Raw genomic sequence first — 23424 nt, 5'->3', positions numbered from 1 at the left:
GGGTACACATTGCGGGTATACAGCCATTTAGCCTCCCAGGCCTGGCTTCCTGTCCTGCTCATACAAAAGAGGCTGACTTGGTCCCCTTTCAGCCCCCAACGTGACATAAAAATGCGGGATTTCAACTTGGGAGGTGTTCCCTCCGAAAGTACCGAGTTGAGTAAGTCCGGCCAGCAGCTGCATCCTTTCTTCCCAACAAAGAATAATCCGGAGTCCACTCTGTCTGTGGCACCTGAAGCTTTAACTTTGGGAAAACAGTGAACTGTGAGCCCAGGCCTGTAGGCAAGTCAGAAATCCTGGTTATGCCGGTTTGGAGGCCGCGAGGCATGAGGGGAGGGGGAAAGGTGAGTCGAACGGCTCTCTGGCTCACAACCTGCTCGCCCTGCACGCCTCATCCAAGCCGAGGGCTGCCGTCGCCATCTTGCAGGGTGGGCTGCGCAGACTTTTGGCGCCAGGCCCGCGCGCACGAGCTAGACGTGTAAAGCTTGGGAGGGGAGGGGGCGCGCGCTACCGGGGGAAAGCACGCGTGCGCACCGGCCGCGGCGGCGGCGGAGGGGTGGGGCCCGCTTAGGAGTGCGCGTGCTCGGTGAGAGCCCCTCAAGTACCTGGTGGAGGCGGGGGGCGAGGAAGGAAGGAGTCGGGTTGAAGAGCGCTTGCGCAGGAGGGCTACCGTGCGGGAAGAGGGGCTCTCGAGCACGCGCGCGGCGACGAGACTTTGGGAACTCTCGCGAGATCTCCTGGTGCTTTATATGTACGCAGAGAGCCCGCGTCCTTTCCCTGGTGCGATTCCGTCCTGCGCGTCTGTTCTGCAGCACCGAAGCCGTTTATCTCCGTCCGCCTTCTCTCTCACCTAAGTGCGTGCTACCACCCCATGGAAGATTCTATGGACATGGACATGAGCCCTCTGAGGCCCCAGAACTACCTTTTCGGTAACTACTGGGGGTTTGGAGCGAGGCCGAGCAGGGCCTAGTGGCTTTGAGGTGGGGGGGCGGGAATGCGGCTGAGGCCAGGCTGTGGAAGAAAGCGAGGCAGGCTGAAGGCCTGAGGGAGTGGGAAGCAAGTCGCCAGGGCCTTGCAGCCTAAGGGATGGAGAACCAGGAGGGGTGAGCACTAAGGGATGGGAAGGAGGGGCGTCCTGAACCCTGGGGGTGAGCGGTCCAAGACCCAGAGTGTGGGGTTCCTTGGAACCGGCTGGCTGAGGGTTCGGCTTGTCTGGGGTAAACTATAGAGCTCCAGGCATCATTTTTCCCAAGGGGTGTGTGAGTTCCGTAGGCTTTTGATTCTCGGCCAGTGTCTTTGGTGCAAGGCCCCAGATTGGTGCAGGAGGTTGTGTGGGCTCGTGGTGTGAGGCATAGGCCTTCTTTCAGGAGGAGAGGATGGATAGCGCCTGGCCTTGCTCTCCAGGCCTCAGGAATTCTAGAGCCCAGACACCCCAGTGCCTCGGCGGGCTTCAGGGGGAGGGGAGGCGCGGTCCGGCGTGAGGAGGCGCAGGCGCTGGGAGCACGTGGTTGCCACGTGGTTGGGGGAAGGAGGGGTATGGGCGCTACATCCGGGGCTCACTGGTGTCTTGTCACCCCTGAGCCCGGGACCCTGGGGCTTCATTGGGGCTGTCGGGCGGGAAATGGTCGGTGAAGTGGTGGGTGGTACCTGGATGGTGGAGGCCTTTGTTCAGGCAGTCCTCTATGGAGCCCTTTCACCGGACTTCACCGCGGAGGTGCGAATGGCCCACTACTAGACAGGTGACGATAGTGATGCTCAGAACTCAAGCGACTTAGGAAGGTTGCACTTGCAGGTAAATAGATAAGATCTAAACCACGATTCTGGACATCAGAGCTGGCGCGTTATAAATGACTTTTTTTTTTTTGGAGGGAGGGTGCCTTCTGTGCGGAATCGTGCAAACGGCTTTTTTTTTTTTTTTTTTTTTTGAAAGATGAGACATGTGCTAAGGTTCAATTTGGGTCAATAAGACCCGGTACTGTTGCTATACTCATACCAAGGTTTTGGGATTCCTCCTCTTCCCAGGACACAATACACAATACTAAGGAGAGAGCAGAATTTGGTTTTCAGTAAACTTGTTGAAGCCATTTCTTTGTGTCAGTCAGCCTTCAAGTCACTGCAAATTCTGCCCCAAGTTTATTTTGTTGCTTACGGCATGCTGAGGTTTGTTAATTGAGCAATAACATTTAAGCATCTATGTACCAGTAACATTGCAATTCAATGGGATCATTTAAATTAATTAAAAATTTTCTCTGATGGTACTTATAACAATTGCTTATTGGTGTAATAGGTAATATGCAGTATACATTAATGCTTTCGTTTCTAGCCATTTTGAATAGCTGGGTTTCTGATCAAGTTATAGCAAGATATTTTTGTTGACCCTTTCTGTTGGAACTATTCCCTAGGATATGCCGACATACCATCGTTGAATGATGTACATTAGATTATGTACAGAAATTATGTTTAAGGCAAGAATAGACATGTCCAGGGATATGTTAAGGCCTGTATGGATGTTATTTGATTGTAGGCATTTGTGTTCAAGAAATCTAGGAAGAGAGGCCTTCTGGTAGAATAGTGAAAAGCCACAAGTTAATTTACTTTTGGGTTACCCACACTGAAGTTTCAGCATTTCTTCTCCGTGTTATAGTTGCTCTTTTTCTTCATTTACAGGTTGTGAACTAAAGGCTGACAAAGATTATCACTTTAAGGTGGATAATGATGAAAATGAGCACCAGTTATCTTTACGAACGGTACTTAAACTTCTCAAAATAAACTACTAAACCTTTCTTGATTTCAGCCTTAGTTCCTATTCGTGTGGCTTAATACTTAATTTTTATTATAGTATTTTTATAACTGGGTATTGTATACTGATTTTCTGTATACCTGTGATTCAAAACTTGGTATTTTTACCACTCCTTTGGTAATCATGTGAAAGTCCAGTAACACTACTGTTCAACTTTGTATATTTATATACTTAAGATGCCTTATAAAGTCTTTTAGGGTAGTAGTAAATGTTTTTTGTCCCCTGCAGAGACTAGCTCATAGCCTGCTGCTCAACTTGTAGGTGGTCAATAAATGTTGGGTAATCATACTGTGGATAGGTGATGATGACATGTACAACTATAGGGTGTTGTCCCATCCCCCCAAAAATATATACACACACGCTTTGAATAATTATAAAGACAGTGTTCATTAAAATGCATTTCGTTTTCAAAATCAGCTGTTAAAGTGTGTGCATTTTTTTGGGACACCCTGTATGTCATCAAGTGCATTTTTATGCATTTGTTCAAATTTACTGAGTATGAGAAATTGATTGTCAAAGTCCCATAAAACTTGAAAACAACATTGTGCACAGATTAGTTTTCCATCAGTGGTAATAGCGAAAAGTTTATAAGTAACTTTTTTTAACATAACTTTTGGCGGATTGTATAATACAGAAACTTAAGTTGAAGTGCTATTTTTCTGTTTACAGGTCAGTCTAGGGGCTGGAGCAAAGGATGAGCTGCACATTGTCGAAGCAGAAGCAATGAATTACGAAGGCAGTCCAATTAAAGTAACACTGGCAACTTTGAAAATGTCTGTACAGCCAACGGTAAGGGCACTTGTAATTCGGATTTCATGGCAAGGTCTAATTCTGTTGCAGTAGGGCAGGTTACACCAGGGAGATAGGCTTGGTTTGTTACTGCGGGGTTGAATGATGAACACTGGAACATGGCGATTGCTCTTGTGTATCAGGTGGGAGAACGGGTTCATTGGTTTGTTCATTTGGTTTATAGATTTGCCTGTCGTGCCTGTAACAGAAACTTTTGTAAGTTATGAGCAGGTTTTATGCCAAAATATTTAACTTTTTATTTTCTTTACAATATTTAGTGATTTCAAATCTCTTGTAGGTTTCCCTCGGTGGCTTTGAAATAACACCACCTGTGGTCTTACGGTTGAAGTGTGGTTCAGGGCCTGTGCATATTAGTGGACAGCACTTAGTAGGTATGTTATTTTTATTATCTTTTATGCAGTTACCTTGTTCCTGCTGGACTGTTGTCTTTATAGAGGTTGAAGAGGGAATCTAGTAGTTATATTACTAATTTATAACTGGAGACACCTGTTACTTTGCATTTGAAACCTAGTAATGAATGTTAGGTCCCACAGTTCCTTTTTGTAAAAAATGTGTTTGCTTTTTGCCTCTTTTAAGTAGTAGAATCTGTTTTTAAATACTCATTACGGTATGTTAATGCCCTTTTTTCTGAGTTTCTGCTTCTGGGTTGAGTTTTGGTAGTGGCTAATAAAGAAATTTATTTTAGCTGTGGAGGAAGATGCAGAGTCAGAAGATGACGAGGAGGAGGATGTGAAACTCCTAAGTATGTCTGGAAAGCGGTCAGCCCCTGGAGGTGGTAGCAAGGTTCCACAGGTATAGATGTAATTTATTACAGGTATCTTATTCTGGCCTTCAGTTTGGGCACTTGCTCATGAGGTCTTTTGTTGTTTTTATTTTTAAAGAAAAAAGTAAAACTTGCTGCTGATGAAGATGATGAAGATGATGAGGATGAGGATGATGATGATGAAGAGTAAGTATGGACTAAGTTTGACAAGGTTGTATGGGGGAGTTTTAAGAAAATTTTCCAAAGTCTTCCTGTAGAATTGGGTAATAGCTTTAAATAAAGGGTAAATGGTCAGTGGTTGTCATTTTGGGTTAAATGAGCCAAGTTAAAGGATACTGTCGGAACTATGAACCTTAAAAGTGCTGCAGTGCATTGAGAATTTTCAGAAGTATTTCCCTGATGTGTATGACTAGGTACCTTTTTCCTGAGGAATATTGTAGTGGTCACATGACTATAGCTAACAGTTAGGTGTATTTTCTGCTAAAGAGTTTATGATAAATGGATTGGGTGGAAAGAGACTCAGAATAGCTCTAGCTACATTCATTTTGTAAGTTGTTACTTCCTGGATCCCCACCCTCCAAAGATTTTTGGCTCCTGGTTTTCGGGTCCTTACTGAGAAATTAATATTCTAAAAGAGAATGGGATTTTCATGGGGAATTTAAAATTAGGTTGGAAACAAGATTTGATGTGTTTACTAACCTAAGGCTATGGTAAATAATTAGGTGTACACTGGAATAAAATGCCATTTATGTCTTGGTTGGGTGGCTCGGTTGGAGTGTTGTCCCATGCACCTTGAGGGTTCCATTCCCAGTCGGGATGCATATGGAAGGCAATTGAATGATGTTTCTCTCCCCCTTCCTCTCTCACTAAAGTCAGTTAAGAAAACATATCCACAGAAAGGATTTTAAAGAAGTGCTACTTATGGTTTTCCCATATGCAACAGAATCCTTAACTTCTAACACATTAGCATTTTTAATTGCCCGTTAACTTTGTCCCTGAGTTCCTAGGTTGGTCCATATATATTTATTAACATTTAAATAGAATCAGAAAGACTGAGAAGAATGCTAAACTCTGGAAGAGAGGTTTTCAGCAACCTCAACTGGCGAAGCTGGAAGACCTTTAAAAAGCCCCTTGAGCATGCCAATAAAGGCAGAAAATAAGGGAAGGATGAGAGTTTAATACTTAGAAAAATTCGTGTCAAACCCAATGTAATGGGTGTTTGCTATTAGAAAATTTGCCGTTAGTAAGGATTAAAATAATATACCAAGAGGAATGGAAACTGGATGTAGGACAAAAATGAGAAATCTGGGTGCTTAATTAGGCTTGAGGTTATTTAGTCTGGTGATTTCAAGTTACCTTTGTGTAGTTTATAAGTGAACATCTAATAGCACAAAGTCAAGAGATTTTGGCCACAGTCCTTTCCTGGGAGACTTTAGAGTAGGACCTGATTGGTATCTTGATTCTCCTTGGGCTTTGGGAGATTTTCTATCTTTAAAATGGGGATAATTTCTGATGTAACCACCATGTAAGATACCTAAGAAATCATTGCCACATTTTCTAAAAGTTTTATAGGTTTAACTCATACATTTAGACCTTTGATCCTACTTCGTTCTTACTGCATGTGGATATCAAGTTGTCCCAACATCATTTTAGACTTCTTTCTCCTTTGAATGGTCTTGGCACTCTTTTAGAAGTAATTGCCATAAATATAGGATGGGGCAAAAGTAGGTTTACAGTTGTGAGAACACAAAACAGTTTATTCTTGTATTTTTCACTCAAACAACTGAACCTGCTTTTGCCCCACCCTGTGTATGGGTGTATTTCTGGACTCAAGATTCCATTCTATTGATGTATGTCTATCCTTACACCAGTAAAACACTGCTGATTTCTGTTTTGCAGTTTAACTTTGAGCCCTCCAGCTTTGTTCTTTTTAACATCCTATTTGTCCACTTTGGGGCCCTTGAATTTCAATAATGAATTTAAGGAATGGTTATGGAGAAGCCAGCTGGCATTCTTTTAGGGATTGTGTTAAATCTAAATTAATTTGGAGTGTTGCTACCTTAATATATCTATAAACATGGGATGTTTTCTGTTTAAATTTTTTTCATCTACCCAAACCCTAAGTAATTTTGTTTTTATATTTTTAGTTGTAAAAACTAAACATTTACCATCCTAACCATTTTTTAACAGTTCAGTACTGTTAACCATATTCACATTGTTTAACAGGTCTCAAACTCTTTCCATCTAGTAATACTGAAATTGCCCATTGAACAAAAACTATCCATTTCTACCTCTCCCCAGCTCCTGGCAACCACCAATCTACTCTGAGTTTCTATAAAGAAATTAGCCCTAGCCAGTTTGGCTCTGTGGATAGAGTGTCAGCCTGCGGACTGAAGGGTCCCAGGTTTGATTCTGGCCAAAGGCATATGCCTGGGTTGCAGGCTTGATCCCCAGTAGGGGGCGGCGTGCAGGAGGCAGCCAATCAGTGATTCTCTCTCATCATTGATGTTTCTATCTCTCTCTCCATCTTCCTTTCCTCTGAAATCAAGAAATATATATTTTTTAAAAAATTGATTAGATGGCTCATAAGTTGAATTGTGTAGTATTTGCCTTTTTTGTTACTGTCTTGCACTTAGCATAATGTCCTCAAGGTTCATCCAGGTGTAGCATGTGACAGGATTTCCTTCAAGACAGTGTCATGTGTACATGTGACGTTTTCTTTATCCATTTAGCCATTGAGGGACACTTGGTTGCTTCCACCTCTTGGCAGTTATGAATAACTAGAGGCGCGATGCACGAAAATTCATGCAAGAGTAGGCCTTCCTTCCCCAGGCTGCCGGCACTGCCTTCTCTCCGCACCTGGGACCCGGGCTTTGCTCCGGCCCTTGCTTAGTCCTGAAGGACGTCCGGTCTAATTAGCATATTACCCTTTTATTATTATAGATCAGCCGTGGGCAAACTACGGGCCGGATCCGGCCCGTTCGGCTGTTCTATCCGGCCCGTGGAGCCGAAAGAGTGGAGGGTTCTCTTGCTCTCCCCTCCGCTCCTTCACCAGCAGCAGTGTTAACATGGCAACGTCGGGAAACACGGCCGCAGCTCCTTCTTCTGAGTGGGCGGATTTATATCCGCCCATTCAGTAGAAGGAACAACCTCTCAATCTTCCAGAGGCTCTTTGTAATGCCTGCGGACGCGTCCCCCGACATCACCCTGGGAATGCGGAGACACGTTATCGTGGTGATGTAGGGAGACGCCCCTGGAGAGCACAGTATCAGAGCCTTTCTGAGGTAAGATTAAGAGCTCTACTCAAACACAATTTTTTCCTGTTCCCACATTCTGTACATCACAATGACTTGTTAATAAAACAACAAAGACTTTCAGCTTTTAGGGCTTGTATCCACTGCAGTTTTCTTTCCCATTGCGGATGCGCGCAGCAGGGAAAAAGACACACAGAGGACATGTCACACTAGCCATGCTGCGGCTGCATTATTTTGCTGATACGGATGCGGTATCAGTAACGCTACTGTGGCCACTAACCGCATGTGTTAGCGGCAAAACAAATGCATTTTGCGCTGCGTTTGCTTCTTCCCCTTGCGCCTGTAAAAATATGGGCTACAGGGCATTTGTGTTAACATGCACCACTGCACATTAGCATCAACGCAAACATGATTGAAACCTGTGTACCCTGCATTAACCCTAGCTGCACTGCATTGCAGTACTGCACCACACTGCAACAGCAGCACGGCTAGTGTGAATGAACCCTAATTCAGTGGGTTGAACAAAAAGATTGTATAGAAATGTGATAAACTCAAGATTTTATTACAAAATCGCTTAATTTCAGGGTTTCAGAAGTAATTGGACAAATGAAAAACTGAAAATCAAATGTTCATATCTAATACTTGGATGAAACCCTTTCCTGGTAATGACAGCCTGAAGTCTTGTACTTACGGACATCACAAGATACTGGGTTTTCTCCTTTGTAATGCTCTGCCAGGCTGTCACAGTAGGGGTATATATATAAATATCCTGCCATTTCCAGCTTTTAGTAAGAAAAACTGTTGCAATGGGCATTTAACAGTGGCACTTGGTTGTTTTTATAGAGTCCAGTGGATGCAATCTGACATTGATAATGGGCTCTTTCACACTATGTGCACTGCGGCTGTTTTTTGCCAGTAACGGAAGTGCTAGTGGTAACTACTGGTTACCCATGTTTTGCACTGCCCTAGCACCTCCCATACAAGTGTGTCTGGAAGACATAGCAATGTGCAGCTATGTGTGTTACATAAACAAAGGGCCTGTGTGAAAGATACACAGGTTTCCTATGGAGGAAAGGAGTTGTTCTCTATGGTCAGAGTGTGCCTCTGTCCCATGTCTGAACTTTTTCAGATGATTTTGTTATATATATATTTTTTAGAAGACCAAAAATGTTATAGTAGAGCAAATTTAATCACTTGTTTTTATACTTTACTGTCTTATTTTAATAAAGAATTTAATAAGAGAACGGTACTGTTGGTTTTAGCCCAATATTAAACATGAGTGGACCAAAGAAAAGTGGATAGTGAATGCCGAGTGTTTAAGAGGGAGTGGACAACAAAATATTTTTCACCGAAGTCCGATCAATGCCGGTATGTCTGATATGCCAGGAAACACTTGCAGTCTTCAAAGAGTACAATCTCAGCCGTCACTTTGCCACAAAAAGCATGGCAACTATGCTAGCAAGCAGTCACCTCAAGAACGGGAGGCTACTGCACAGAGGTTGATGGCTAAATTACAGGCTCAGCAAAATGTATTTCACAGACAAACTGCAATTCAAGAGACAACTACCAAAGCAAGTTTTATGCTGTCATTCAAATTAGCAAAAGCTAGCAAACCTCTCTCTGAAGGCGAGTTTTTGAAAGAACGTATGATAGAGACAGCAGGTCTCTTGTGTCCAGAAAGCAAAGGCAAGTTTGAAAAACTCAGCTTATCGCGCAAGACAGTGACTCGTCTAGTGGAACTGATTGATGAAGACTTGGCCAGCAAGTTAAATAGTAAGGCAGAGTTCTTTAAGTTTTATTCACTAGCATTGGATGAAAGTAATGACGTAAAGGACACTGCTCAGCTCTTAATTTTTATCCGAGGGATTAGTGACAATTTTGAAATTATGGAGGAGTTTTTAGCCATGGAGCCACTGAAAGGAAAAACACGGGGAGAGGACTTGTATGACCGGGTGTCTACTGTCATCGAGAAAATGAAGCTACCATGGAGTAAACTTGCTAATGTCACGACAGATGGATCTCTAAATTTAACTGGAAAAAATGTTGGACTGCTATAAAGAATTCAGGATAAAGTGCAAGAGGAGAACCCTAACCAAGATGTTATTTTTCTTCACTTGTATTATTCACCAGGAATCATTGTGCAAGTCTATATTACAACTTAATCATGTTAATCCAGTCGTACAGCTTGTTAATTTCATTCGAGCACAGGGACTTCAGTACCGTCAGTTTATTAAGTTTCTGGAGGAAACTGATGCGGATCACCACGACTTTACCACTCTCGTGTCCGCTGGTTGAGTTTGGGCAAAGTTTTCCAACGAGTGTGGGAGCTCAAAGAAGAGATTGGTGCATTTTTGAAATTAAAGGGGAAGTCTGACGAATTTACTGAGCTGAGTGATAAGAATTGGCTGTGTGACTTTGCATTTGCTGTAGATATATTTTCACATTTGAATGAGCTAAATGTGAAGCTACAGGGAAAAGATCAGTATGTACATGACATGTACACTAATGTGAAAGCCTTTAAATCGAAGCTGATTTTCTTTTCCAGACAAATTTCAGACAAAGTCTTCACTCATTTTGCCACACTAGCCACACAGAAGGAGACCATCCAAAACGTGAAGAAATAGAGCAAATCACTGGGTGACCTGCATGCAGAATTCTGTCGTCGGTTTTCTGATGTTGAAAAAATTGACCAGGCACTTCAACTGGTGGCCTGTCCTTTGTCACAAAACCCTGAAACAGCACCAGAAGAGGTGCAACCGGAACTCATCCATCTTCAGTCTGACTTTGTCCTAAAGGAGAAATTCAGCTCTCTTGAACTAAGAGACTTTTATGCTTCACTTAATGAAGCCACTTTTCCAAACATCCGGAGGATGGCCCAGAAGATACTGGTGCTGTTTGGGTCAACCTATGTTTGTGAGCAGACATTTAGCATCATGAACATCAACAAAGCCCCTCACAGATCCAGCTTAACTGACGAACACCTAAGATCTATCCTGAGAATAGCCACAACAAAACTAACTCCAGACTTTGATGCACTAGCTAAAAAAGGAGACCAACAACACTGTTCCCACTGAAGTTGATGTTTTAAAGACCAAAACCTTTCAACCCAGTCTACATTGCCATCTACATCTACGTCCCGGGCATAATTTGGAAGTTGCACTAAAGAACATGTTTAATTTACTGTTTACACATTTTGTTCTTTTCTATTTGTTTTAGTTTTAAGTTATTTTATTATATTTAAGTTTAATTTGAAAGGCTTTTGTACCTTTCCTTTGTTAGGCAATTTTATTTTGCCTTTGCCATCTTAAATATAAGGTATTGTGCTATGATTCCTCCATTTTTTGAAGTTTCAAATTATAATAATTAGTGTTTACATTCTTGTTAAAATGTTTGAAATGAATAAAACTATTGAAATAAAAAAAAGACCGTACCCTTTTATGTAGTGATGTTTACTTTGAATTTATATTAGTTCACACAAACACTCCATCCATGCTTTTGTTCCGGCCCTCTGGTCCAGTTTAAGAACCCATTGTGGCCCTCGAGTCAAAAAGTTTGCCCACCCCTGTTATAGATAGTGCAGTGAACATGAATGTGCATGTCTGTTTTTCAAGATCCTGCTTTTGACTCTTGACAACCCCCCAGAATTTAAAAGTTCTTAATGTCTTGATTTAATGGAGATTCAGCCAATTTCTAGATAGGTTTTTTGTTGAGTGCACAAATAATATTTACTTATTTCATTTGTAGTGATGATGATGATGATTTTGATGATGAGGAAGCAGAAGAAAAAGCTCCAGTAAAGAAAGTAAGTAGGATATACAATGCTAAAAGATAGTCAGAAGTAGCTAATAGAAAATGATGGGAAATTTTTGGTGCTATTGACTTGTAGTGAATGAAAGCTGGCTTTAGGAGGAAATGATGTCTCATACTTGAAGTTGGTCCTCAGTAGGGCTGACCTGAAAACTTTGCTAATAGTGGGAAAGGACTTGTTTTCTTTGTTCATGTGGCTTTCTTCCACTTTGCTAGCCCTTTTGCAACGTCAAAACGATTGCTTCATCTTAGCCCGACTGCTGCTTTTCTTACATGCTTTGGGGCAGTTTTATGTACTCTGGTATGTGTGTTGATTATGATTGATTTTAATTGCAGTCCATACGAGATACTCCAGCCAAAAATGCACAAAAATCAAATCAAAATGGAAAAGACTCAAAACCATCAACACCAAGATCAAAAGTAAGTGGAAACATACAAATCCAGGCTTCATTGAACTAGTTAGAAAAGTTAGAGGTTCTACTGTGGATGAATGTAGTCTGTCCGGAAGTTGATAGGCCTTTGGAGAACAACTGTAATGGTGTCTTCAAAGAGCCACATATGCTTGTTGATGGTCACCGTCACACGTGTATAGCTGCTTGTTTTTCTAGTGGGGGAGAAAGCCAGCAGCAGTACTTTTATTTTGATACAAAGTTACCTCCTGTAAGGGATCTTGGCTTGTTGAAAGGTAAATGTGTTGCATGGTGCAGAGCTTCTCAAACCTGGCTGGGTGTTAGAGTCACGTAGGAGATTAAAAGAACCCCAATGCCTGGGCTGATGTTCTTTAAGTGCTCCAGGATGGGCCCCAGGCATCAAGCTACATTGACTTCCCTGCTTCATGCATAGCAGTCTTCTGGGTTCCTTTTTGATGGGATCCTGTAAGTGTAGAACTGACCTGGTGTCGAATATAAATACGGGCACCGACGATCCCTATTCCTTTTTTAAGGGATGACTTAACAAAAAATTGTTCAGATATGCATTCATTTGTAATAGCAACTCAAGTCTGGTTGTTTACTAGTGTTTATAAGAAAGGATTGTAAGAATAACTTCACAAAACATTTAGGTAGGCTGGGTCTAAGAGCTGTTTTCTTAAAACTTTGGAATTAAACTTTTTCCAGGGTCAAGAATCCTTCAAAAAACAGGAAAAAACTCCTAAAACACCGAAAGGACCTAGTTCTGTAGAAGACATTAAAGCAAAAATGCAAGCAAGTATAGAAAAGGTGAGTAAAATTATATTTAAGAAACTAGATAGGTTTATTTACCACTCACTCAAATTATCTTTTTTGTTGGAGGTTTGGAACAGCACTGTCCTTAATACACACCTGTTCCTTGATCATGATATGAAAGTTTTTTAGAAATGGATTATTAGTTACAATCACTTGTAATCTCTGGTAATTTTTTTTTGCATGTTTGAAGATACATGTGCTTTATTTTTTCATTATAAAAAAATATAAGTAAGTTGGTTGTAAGATGCATTCTGACCTTAGATGTTAAAATAAGAACAAGAACAAATAATACTTCCCTTTACCTGTTCTTCCAGTTGTAAGATGCTGTAGAGCCAGCAGAGGGCGTATGAGTCTTAATTTTTATGAAACAGCTGGAAAAGTAGAGAGTCTTCGGCTGCTAGTGTTGTAGCAAAAAAAAAAAGAAAAAAAAGGATTGACTCTAGTCAAAAACATTTTCCAACACATTGAGTCATTCCTTTTATACCAAGGTGTCACCAGTTGATACATTTATATCTTGAAATTTTTAGTGACTATAATAGGTTTTCAGTCTCCTTTTGTCTTAAATAGTGGAAATGTGAGAAGAGGATTGACTCATTCTACTACTTACTTGACCAGGGCACTAAACTAAATTTCCATGAACTTTGGACTTGAAGAGTATGGGATAATTGACTTAAATATCTTGAAACACATTTGAGAAAAGTGTTAATTTATAAATAATATTACTTAGATCCCAGTTATTGAGAGTAAATGTGGGTGGTGAGGGAAAGTCGCTGACTTCTTTCCCCATGTTTTCCTGTGTGCCTAGGTTCTGCGTGTTTTAGTAGGTTTCCTTGTGCAGTGATGAGTCAAGTCAATTGGAAAAATAAAATTTTAGGGCCTGAATGTACCTCTAGATTTTGCTTTTGTACTACTGTAAACCTTTTTGGTTTCCTCGTATCGCTGCTTTATTTATCCCTTGCATACAGTGCTAAAATAACTTTTTAGATACCCCTCCCCCGCATTTTAATATGGTCCTATCTCCTTGGTTTAATTGCAGGCGCATTGAACAATCCTGGGCACTACTGGTAAATTAAGCCCAAAGATGGGGAAAGAGGAAAAGGAGAGACAAATATAGTCCATACTGAGTATCATCAACAATCCAGACTGAAGTCTTCTATTTTAATCTCAATGCCCTTTCCTGGTTTATCACTCACCCATGCCCCCTTCCAGGCTGGAAGCAATCTCACTTAGTCTCCTAATGCACCTTTCTTTTGCTGTGATTCAGTGAACTTCTCTTGACTTGTTCATTTATCTCGCCTCTTTGACCATGTTTTAAACACCTTTGTATCTCCCTAGCTGCTCAATAAATATTTGAATGAATGAATGAAGAATGTATGTGACAATAATTTAAAAACGGAAATTACTTTCTAGGAGATAGAGGCAATTAAGAATAATACCATACCTGATCCCTAACCTACTTCATGCCATGGTCCCTTTTGGCATTCCTGAAGTCATCATGACCTTAAAGGATTCAAGTTATTGGGGAAAAGAAAAATTATCAAAATAGGAAACAATAAAAATGATATACTTAGTTGCACATTAAATAATTCCAAAGTAGTGATAAACGTTTCATAATTGTAATTCTTAGAAAATAATTTGGTGCTACACTATTATGGTTTCTTCCTTATGCCCATAATTGAAGGAAATGCTAAACTTTAGTTTGAGATGAATGAAATGTCACGTTAATTTTTCCCCCCATTCATATGCTCCCTGAATTGACTCAGGTTAGTATTGTGCTGGGCCTAGGTTCTTAGTACGTATTAAAGTGATCTGTTAACAGTTTTGGTGACGTGTGCATATGGTACTGAAAGGGGTGTGTATTTGCTTTGTTTTGTATTTGGTTCTGGGTGGATGAGGGTGGCGATAAAACTGAATTGTTAGATTATATAGCAGGCAGCCAAGTTGGCATGTGAGTGCCTGAAGAATCTCAAGCATGGCTCCTACTTTGTATTTACTTTAAAAATCGGGGGAGAATTTGAAACTGACAAAGCCGGTCAGTATGGGAGTGGTATGAAAGACCTAGGTCCTAAGAGTTACTCAGTAGGTCTTTCTGGGCCTGAAAGACCCAGCAGATGTATTCAATGATTTTAAAGAATTGAAGGGACAAGGAATGAACTGATGATCCATGTAATAATAGCATGCAGATATGAGGAATTTCATAACAACTTACAAATAGTGCTGATATACTCACCCTTAATAATGCTTTTGTCTCAATAGGGCGGTTCTCTTCCCAAAGTGGAAGCCAAGTTCATTAATTATGTGAAGAATTGCTTCCGGATGACTGACGTGGAGGTAACTGAGTTTTCTCAAGACATGACCTAATCCAAATTTTTTTTATTGTGATTTATTATGATTCTTTTAGTCTCTTTAAGTGTTGGCTTCTTTTAAAAGATTCCTAACCACAGACAATACTTTAGATCGAATACATGGAAATGCTTAAGAATTTAGTTGGCAGAGACTGAGAAGATAACTTTTAGTGTATTTTCCCCAACTTTTATATAGTTGGTAAATTACCTCTTTGTTACTGAGCTCAGTTTTACTGTTGGTACTATGTTGGCTAAGGACCTGAGCTGTGGTTTTCCTTGCTGCTCCACTTGGCTGCTTGGGCAGTCTGGCCTTTTGCTTTCCTGTGAGTTGGCAGAGGGAAACCATTTCTCCATAGATCTTATGGGAAGCACATTTTGTTGAAATGAACCTAAAGTGTAAAATCTGGAAGCAAGAAACCAAATTGTAGTTAATGCTCAATATTGTAGCTTGAGTCAAGGTAGACTTTGTTTCTTACAAGTAAAGGTATTTTATCAATGGAAAATGCTGTATTAATTTTTGTCTTGTTCATGGTTAGTGACTCACAGGTTTTAAAGGGAAATGTAAAAGTAGTTACATAGGGTTGCTGGGCACCATGCATATACCAGACACAGCCTATGGTTTATTTCTGTCAGGGCTCCTTACGTCTTCTCAGCTTTTTTTTTTTTTTTTTAATATATTTTATTGATTTTTTACAGAGGGGAAGGGAGAGGGATAGAGAGCTAGAAACATCGATGAGAGAGAAACATCGATCAGCTGCCTCCTGCACATTCCCCACTGGGGATGTGCCTGCAACCAGGGTACATGCCCTTGACCAGAGTCGAACCCGGGACCCTTCAGTCTGCCCGTGGGCCGACGCTCTATCCACTGAGCCAAACCGGTTTCGGCTTTCTCAGCTTTTTTAATAAAGAATTTGCCAGAGCCATTTTTCTGCCATAATTGTTATATAAATGGCAGCACTATTTTCTCAGATTTGAAACCCTTTCAGTGGTTCAAGACTTTATGGTTGGGTGATTGTGAGTTCATCTTTGATTGACTTGATGGCCATGAGATGATAAGTTCAATCATTTTTATTCTTTTGGTTGTTACTGTGTGTGTGTGTGTGTGTGTGTGTGTGTGTGTGTGTGTGTGTGTGAATGTGTTTGAACTTCAAAATTCTGCAAGTTTTCTGAATAGTTGACACTTAGTAATGAACATTTTGAAAATTGCTGTATGCGGTTGTTAATGTTGAAAATGGTGGAAAGTCAGAAACCAGCATGTACTAACAGGTAACTGTAAGAGAGATGGGATTTCTTCAACCTGTACCAAGGAAAGTGGCAGACTGAAATTTTTGATTAAGAAAAATTCAGGTGAAGACAAAAGTAATAAAGGTGTAACGGCCTTCCACACAGTGTAACATCAGTCTTGCAGCTGAAATGACTGAACTCACTGCTAACAGCAGTATTTTCTGACTCCAAGTATTTTCTTCACTATTTTCTGAAAAGTACCAAGATGAAATTTCTACAATAGTAAAGAGTGTAATAGCTCAGTTTACTACTTCAGAGATGATCAAAACTAAATGTCTCACGTTTTTTATGGCATAGCTACAGAAGCAAGGAGTCACCATAAAAATTTTCCCATTGCTTGTGCAGTTTTTCTTATGAAAAAGTGTTGCTTGTGAGGATTTGGCTAGTAAAATCCCTTCCAGATGGACTTGGAGAAATAGCAAATTTCTGCAGAAACTCTTGAATTAAGAGCTGGAAAAAAAAACCAAGACTGTTCTTTAAAAAGAGAACATTGTTTATGAATAGAAAAAGAAATGCCATCTTGAAGTAGATTATACTGTACTTACCATGACTCATGATGGGTTTTTATCACTTGAAGAATTTTATTTTTACATGGATGTTGCTGAATTACCAGCATGAGAACAAGTACAGGGTGGGACAAATGTAATTAATTTACAGTAAATAATAATACAAGAATCTTGTGTTTTGCATATTCACAACTATAAGCCTACTTTTGCCCCACCCTATAGAAATCATCTATAAGTAGAAATTGACAATGATACTTTCCTAGTATGGTTTTTTTTTTTTTTTTTTTTTTTTTTAAGAATCTTAATTATCTAGAGTGAGCCTTTTTGGTGGTAGAATGAAAGATAGGTATGTTGAACTGTACAAAGAGACGTGGTTTAATTTATTGGTTGTCTGTGAAGTGCTGTGGTTCTTTAACCACATTTCTTTCTTTTTTTTCTCCAGGCTATTCAAGATCTCTGGCAGTGGAGGAAGTCTCTTTAAGAAAATAGTTTAAACAGTTTGTTAAAATTTTCCGTCTTATTTCATTTCTGTAACAGTTGATATCTGGCTGTCCTTTTTATAATGCAGAGTGAGAACTTTCCCTACCGTGTCTGATAAATGTTGTCCAGGTTCCATTGCCAAGAATGTGTTGTCCAAAATGCCTGTTTAGTTTTTAAAGATGGAACTCCACCCTTTGCTTGGTTTTAAGTATGTATGGAATGTTATGATAGGACATAGTAGTAGTAGTGGTCAGACAAATGGGAATGGTGGGGAGACAAAAATATACATGTGAAATAAAACTCAGTATTTTAATAAAGTAGCACTGTCTCTAATTTATTCTCTTTATGCTTTATCAGAAATAAATGTACACAGTTAAGTGTCAAATAGTATCCTAAAATCTCATGAGAAATAGTCTCTGCTCTATAGCTCTAAGTAGTAATGCTTCTCACAGCTAAGCAGTCTATTTTTCATTGTATTTAGTGCTTATACCTTCTTGTCTCCTGATAATAGTTGATTGTAGCCATGCTAATGTGTTTCCAAATGGTCCATCAGACCCCCTATTGAATCAGAACAGAAAATGAACTACATTCTCAGCTACCCTCCCCCTCCCAGCCCCCTGAGGATTGAGCCTGCAACTGGGGCATGTGACCCTTGGCTGGAATCGAACCCTGGACCCTTTAGACTGCAGGCCAAAGCTCTATTCACAGCCAAACCAGCTAGGGCTTCGTGTATTTTGCATGTGACCAGGAGTGGGGGGGGGGGTGTGCTAATTAAGATTTTTATTGTTGCAGGTTCTGAGATTTTATGTGTTTTATAATCTTGTTCTGGGCCTTGGCTGGACTGAGTCTGTTCTCCAGTCTCCAATTCTGGACTATTTTCTTGAGAGATTTCAGCCTCCTACTTCACTCTCATTCATTTGTAGGCCTTCTGTTTGATTCTCTTGGATGTTTTCCTCATTCCTTTTTGTTTAAACTTGAGGAGAGACTTTATTTACTGTCTTCAAATTTGTGTTGCTGTGTGCTAAAGTCTGAAGAAACTTTTCTCCCATTCCATGCACTATTTACCTGTTTACCTTTTTCCTCCCTCAGTCTGTTGATCTTTGATTAGGAGGGTGCACCAGCCTATCCAATTCCAGGTACATTTTGATGTGGTCTGCAGACATTAGCCTTTTAATCGGGATGATTTTCCAGGCTAGCCTTGGTTTAGGGTGGGGGAAAGATTGGTGCAGTGCTTTGCTGTCAAGTCCCAGTTCCAGGTGTCATTTCATTTACTTTAGGTTGTAGTTTTCTTCATTGATTGATCAGTCTCCAGCACAGTCTGTTCTTACAACTTCCCTCTACCTTTATTTTAATGGAGGCTCATTAGAAGAAGGTAAACTGCCTCAGTGGGAAGTTCGTGTATTTTAAAAGACGTTTATATACAAGTTTAAAAGATCATCTATTTTAAATTGATAAGACAATCCCAAGTAAAACACTAAACCAACCTGCAGGTTAATTAAAAAGGTTACTGTGTTAAAGCTGAGTCGTTCCTTCCCCAAATAGTGTCTTACTGTGTGTGAAATGGGAGTATGGTAGGTAATTGTTAATATCAGTTACTTAACATGTTCAGAAGTAGACGTGTACTAGTATAAACGTCTGAACCAAAAGTAGGTCTGGAAGTTGCAGTGTTTTCGTGCTGCGTGTAGAAGTTAAACCTTACCTTTGTTTTGGCTGATGGGCACTTTTAAACGGGAAACCCAAAAGAACTTCACTGTTCTGAGGGGAAGCAAGGGGCCGTACTGGTGGTTGATGCTTATTTTAAAGAACTAATCAGATCCGCTGTTGAAAAATGTTCCAGGTAGGGCTTATTTATTTGGAAATACAGAAATTAAAGATTCCTGTGCCCCAACAGTCACTAATAGTGCTAGTTATTAGATGTTAGCCAACCAAGTATGACAGTGATCTGAAAAGTGAACTCCTAGGCTCTGTGGCTTAGAAAATACCTTTTTAAAAAACTGACTTCTCCTTTGCACATGCAGACTGGTAATGTGGCATTGGCCGTATTTGGATCAATGTAGGCTTAATTGCTAAACAAATACTAAGGTGCCTATTATGGAAAACGGTTTTTTTTAACATCAGCATTTTTTAAGTTTTCTAAGACCAATAAGGGAAAAAACAATTTCCTGTGTTTCCGAGGAGAAAATGTTCATCAATAGTGGAGGAGGCTGGTTCGTTAATCAAATTGGGGATTTATAGTTCCTTCACTGGGAACACCGCTTGGCTTTAGGTGGGTCTGCAGCTTGCCTTTTTAAAGTACTTGCTGCTTGAATCAACTATATTTCCCATAAGTCAGTCAACATGAATGTTTTTTAACGACTTAGCCTTAGCGAAATACCATTCGTTATTCTGCAGGCATTTTCTTTAAAATCCCCACTTTTATTGCCTCCATTTGTACCTAACTGAAAAATATTTTCGATATTTTATTTTGCCAATTTTCAGAACGATGGATTCTTGTCCTAGCAGCCTCAGAGTAACCAGTGAGTTTAAGTATCCTGAAATCAGACTTAGGTATTTGTGTTTCAGTCCAGTGCATTTTATCTTTGTGCAATGGACTCCCCTTCAAGCTTGCTCCTACCATCACAGACTCCAGTGTCTTTGATGTCAAGCATCTTAATTTTCTCAGACCTGGATTGATCCATTTCTCCAAGGAGCTTTGGTTCTTAAGAAAACAGTGGTATTTAGAGACCACAGTCTGGGTGAGAGCACTGCTTGTTGATGTTGAGCTGAGCAGAGGCAGAGATGCACTTGGTGGCTGACTGCCGGAAGCTTCTCTTCATTTGATGTCTTAATCGTGTAAGGTTAGGTCATGGGTGAGAACTCTAGAGCTGTTACCTTCAGCCTCACCAGAGAACAAAATAGGTTAATAGGGCCATTTGGGGAGAGCAGATTGGACTGTCAACTGGATTGTGCAAATGATGGGTCGTGATGGATGGAGGTTTATAGTGCTATGTCACAAAGCTTGCAGAAGGGAGTATGTGGTTTTGACAACTACTAGCTCAGTGAAGGGAGATAGACATTGTCAAGGGTGTGGGGCTTTTATTCAAGGTAAAAGTTTTGAGGGTCACAAATACTGAGCTTACTCATCAAAGATAGTGGTGTGGGCTATTGAGATAATAGGGTTAAGCTTATTTCTGAAAATTAAGGCTATCTTCCAGCCATTTCTCACCAAAGAGCCAGTTGCTCCTTGACTCAAACTTGGCAGTAGAGGCCCTGTTTTAGTGCTGTGAAAGCTTCAAGAGGTGGTTCTGAGAAAATTTTAGAGCCTCCTCTGCTAAGGGTGTACTTTTCTTATTAAACTGATCCGTTGAAGGCTGGAAGGCTGCCTTTGTCTCATGTTCTTGGGCTAAAGGTTCTCCCATCTTTGTTCAAAAAGTTTGTATTCTGCAGATTACCTGACACTTATCATTGGAGAGAGGCTGAAACAGCTTGAGATGTGGTTAGTTTACTTTCACTTGAAAACCAGATAGGAAGGATCTAAACATCCTATATAATAAAACCCTAATATGCAAGTGGACTGAACGGCAGAATGACCAGTTGTATCAGGCACACTGACCACCAGGGGGCAGATGCTCAATGCAGGAGCTGCCCCCTGATGGTCAGTGCGCTCCCACAGGGGGAGTGCTGCTCAGCCAGAAGCCAGCTCACAGCTGGCAAGCATAGTGGCGGTGGCGGGAGTCTCCCGTCTATGCAGCAGCGCTAAGGACCCCTTGGGGGAGCACGCCTAAGCTGGCAGTTGGACATCCCCTGAGAGGTCCCAGACCAAGAAGGCACAAGCTGGGCTGAGGGATACCCTCCACACAGTGCACGAATGTCGTGCACCGGGCCTCTAGTTTGGATATATACTGACTATTCAGGTGCTTAGGATTAGTCAATAAGCAAAATGGGTACCTACCCTGCGGGGCTGACATTCATTGGGCTAGCAGTCAACATACCTTCTCAATTTCCCTTAAGGCAACCAGGGGTTTTGCAGATGTGAGATGTGAATCAGAAAATTGAGAGTTCACTAGCCTAGAGTGGGGGATGAAATGCAGGTCTGATGGTTCCAGGAGGACCAGCACAGCCACCTAATCCCAACTACTGAACTCTGGCCTGGACTGGCAGCCACTCACATGCTGCCAGTTCACCTGCTGTTTCAAAAACCGGGTTTAACCTTCTGTTTCAAAGCCTTTGATAAATTGTCGAACAAACTGGTATATCCACACTGTTGAGTACTACTTGGCAATAAAAAGGAACATCTATAGATAAAAGCAACAACAGACAAGGATGAGTCTCAAACACGTTGAGCAAAAGGAGCTGGACACAAGCACGTAATATATGGTTCCATTTATGTGAAACGAATCTAGAGCCAATAGATTAATGGTAACTTGGGGCTAGTGATGGGTGAGGGGAGGTTACCTGAAAAGGTGTTTGCATAACTAAACATTTGTTAAACTCCAAGAACACTTGAGACATGCATTTAAAAATTTTATGTAAATAGTACCTTTTAGGAAAAAAGGCCTTTGCAAAGGATGACCAAGCATTGCCTGTTCTCACCCTCATCTGCCACTTCTTCCCCCCTGGCCAACCCTGCCTGTCATCCAGCCTTTCCTACTTGCAGGCATTTGACATCTTTTGCCTGGAATATTCCTTTGCACGGTCAGCTCTGCTTATTGGCCTTCTTCACCCAGGACCCACTACACAGGATCTCGATAAGTGGTGATTAAATTGATGAGAAATTGCAAATAGTGGCACATCCTAAGTGCTATATGAACACGCCAAATTCAGATGGAAGGAACATTTAAGATTCATGTATGTTATGTGAAAACTATATAAAATGACTGGATTTGGAGTCAGGTTGAACACCTCCCAACTTCATGTGAAAATAACCTGAAATCCATAATTAGCAAATTAATAAAAGCTAAAAACTCCTGGAGCCTTCATGTGTGCCTGACTTCATTCAGTAACACAACTGAGTTGTAACTGTTCTTAGCCATGGTTTGTCGGTGGGAAGCACAGTCAGACTTGCTGTAGTTTATAAGTAAATGTTAGAAGCAGTACCCATGTCTAGGACCTCTGACGAGTTTATATCCTTACTCAGAACTGTTCTCTTGACAACTCTTTGGTCAGTCGTATTTGAGTGACAGTCTTATTTGTGAGATGGACAAATAGGCTTTATCTGAGCACTGAAAAAAATTGCAAGCATTTTAGGTGGAACATATAAACCTATTCCATCCCAAAGTAATAGAGAACAGGATAGAAAACTTGGAAGATTCTTAGCCAGGAGATACTTCAAACACCTCACTTGGTCAAAACTACCTCTTGACTGGTCTGTCAGAGTTCTTCGTATAAACGCAAGCTCAAGGATGGTGGTGATGGCTCGGGCCCTGCAGGGCATTTCTGTCCATGTCTGTGGCATCTGGTCATTGCACCTATCTTGGGGTAGGTTAATTTTCTCTAGGACTTGGGACTTACCAGTAACTGCAAGTCCAGTTCTGGCAATGAGAATGTCTAAGTACATTCAGCCCAGCACTTCACACAAGAACTTTCCCCATCACTTGGCAGCTAGTTTTGAAAAGGTTTTCTGCACTTGTGTCCAATGCTGAAACAGGCTATCTGTTTAAGACAGCCTCAGCTTCGAAAGGGAGCCTAACATGGCTTGCAGAGAGGCCTGGTGTTTTGGACAGTTGTTGCCATTTCATATTCCACGACTAGGGAATAGCAGGGTTCAATAGCACCTGCTTCAGTTTACACTCCAGTGAAATGGCAACATCATCCCCAGCCCACGACACAGGGAGGTTTTAAACCCAGTAATTTGGATTCCTGGGTTTTGTTCTTTGAGCTTGTTCAGTTTCTTTTCCACTATGACCTTTTCCCCTTAGTGTCAAAGGCAGAGACTTGCTGTGGTGGGCTCCACAGTCCAGCAGCTGCATGTGACAAGAACATCGTTTTGAGGTTGGTGGGGAGGATAGGAGTGATGCCTCTGAAGGCGCAGAGGCGGTGAGAAGAGATGTCCTCAGAGGGGTCTTGGTTAAAGGAGTCGAACTGCTGAGCATGCAAAGGGAAGCAAGTCTCAAGCTAGGAGACCAGCGTTGGGCCTAGAGTGGTCGCTGACCAGAGTCCTGCTGGCTCCTCCC

At 41.1% G+C, this 23424-nt stretch overlaps 1 protein-coding gene across 2 annotated transcripts; it reads left to right on the top strand.

Annotated features, from left to right (window-relative positions):
* The first annotated feature begins 541 nt into the window (after nucleotides 1-541).
* Nucleotides 542-22223, top strand: NPM1 (nucleophosmin 1). Of its 2 annotated transcripts, XM_080673794.1 has the most exons (11): nucleotides 542-929; nucleotides 2668-2747; nucleotides 3470-3589; nucleotides 3888-3981; nucleotides 4296-4402; nucleotides 4492-4559; nucleotides 11372-11429; nucleotides 11771-11854; nucleotides 12550-12651; nucleotides 14914-14988; nucleotides 17235-22223. In XM_080673794.1, exons 1-11 carry the CDS (start codon nucleotides 872-874, stop codon nucleotides 17271-17273), a joined length of 885 nt encoding a protein of 294 aa, XP_080529920.1. In that variant the 5' UTR covers nucleotides 542-871; the 3' UTR covers nucleotides 17274-22223. The 2 variants fall into 2 exon arrangements, with proteins under 2 accessions (XP_080529920.1, XP_080529921.1); XM_080673795.1 differs by lacking the exons at nucleotides 14914-14988; nucleotides 17235-22223 and adding an exon at nucleotides 13694-14020.
* Nucleotides 22224-23424: the final 1201 nt, after the last annotated feature.

Source organism: Plecotus auritus (genome assembly GCF_963455305.1).
Source record: "Plecotus auritus genome assembly, chromosome: 6".
In the NCBI taxonomy this organism is placed as follows: domain Eukaryota; kingdom Metazoa; phylum Chordata; class Mammalia; order Chiroptera; family Vespertilionidae; genus Plecotus; species Plecotus auritus.
Note: the sequence above shows the minus strand (reverse complement) of the source record. Positions and strands in the feature narration are given on the sequence as shown.

Excerpts from the sequence above, each read along its gene's own strand:
- NPM1 (XM_080673794.1), top strand. The coding sequence starts at position 872 with ATGGAAGATTCTATGGACATGGACATGAGCCCTCTGAGGCCCCAGAAC. Across the intron at positions 4,403-4,491 it reads GTGGTAGCAAGGTTCCACAG|AAAAAAGTAAAACTTGCTGC; the intron begins GTATAGATGTAA and ends TTATTTTTAAAG. Across the intron at positions 4,560-11,371 it reads GAGGATGATGATGATGAAGA|TGATGATGATGATGATTTTG; the intron begins GTAAGTATGGAC and ends TTTCATTTGTAG.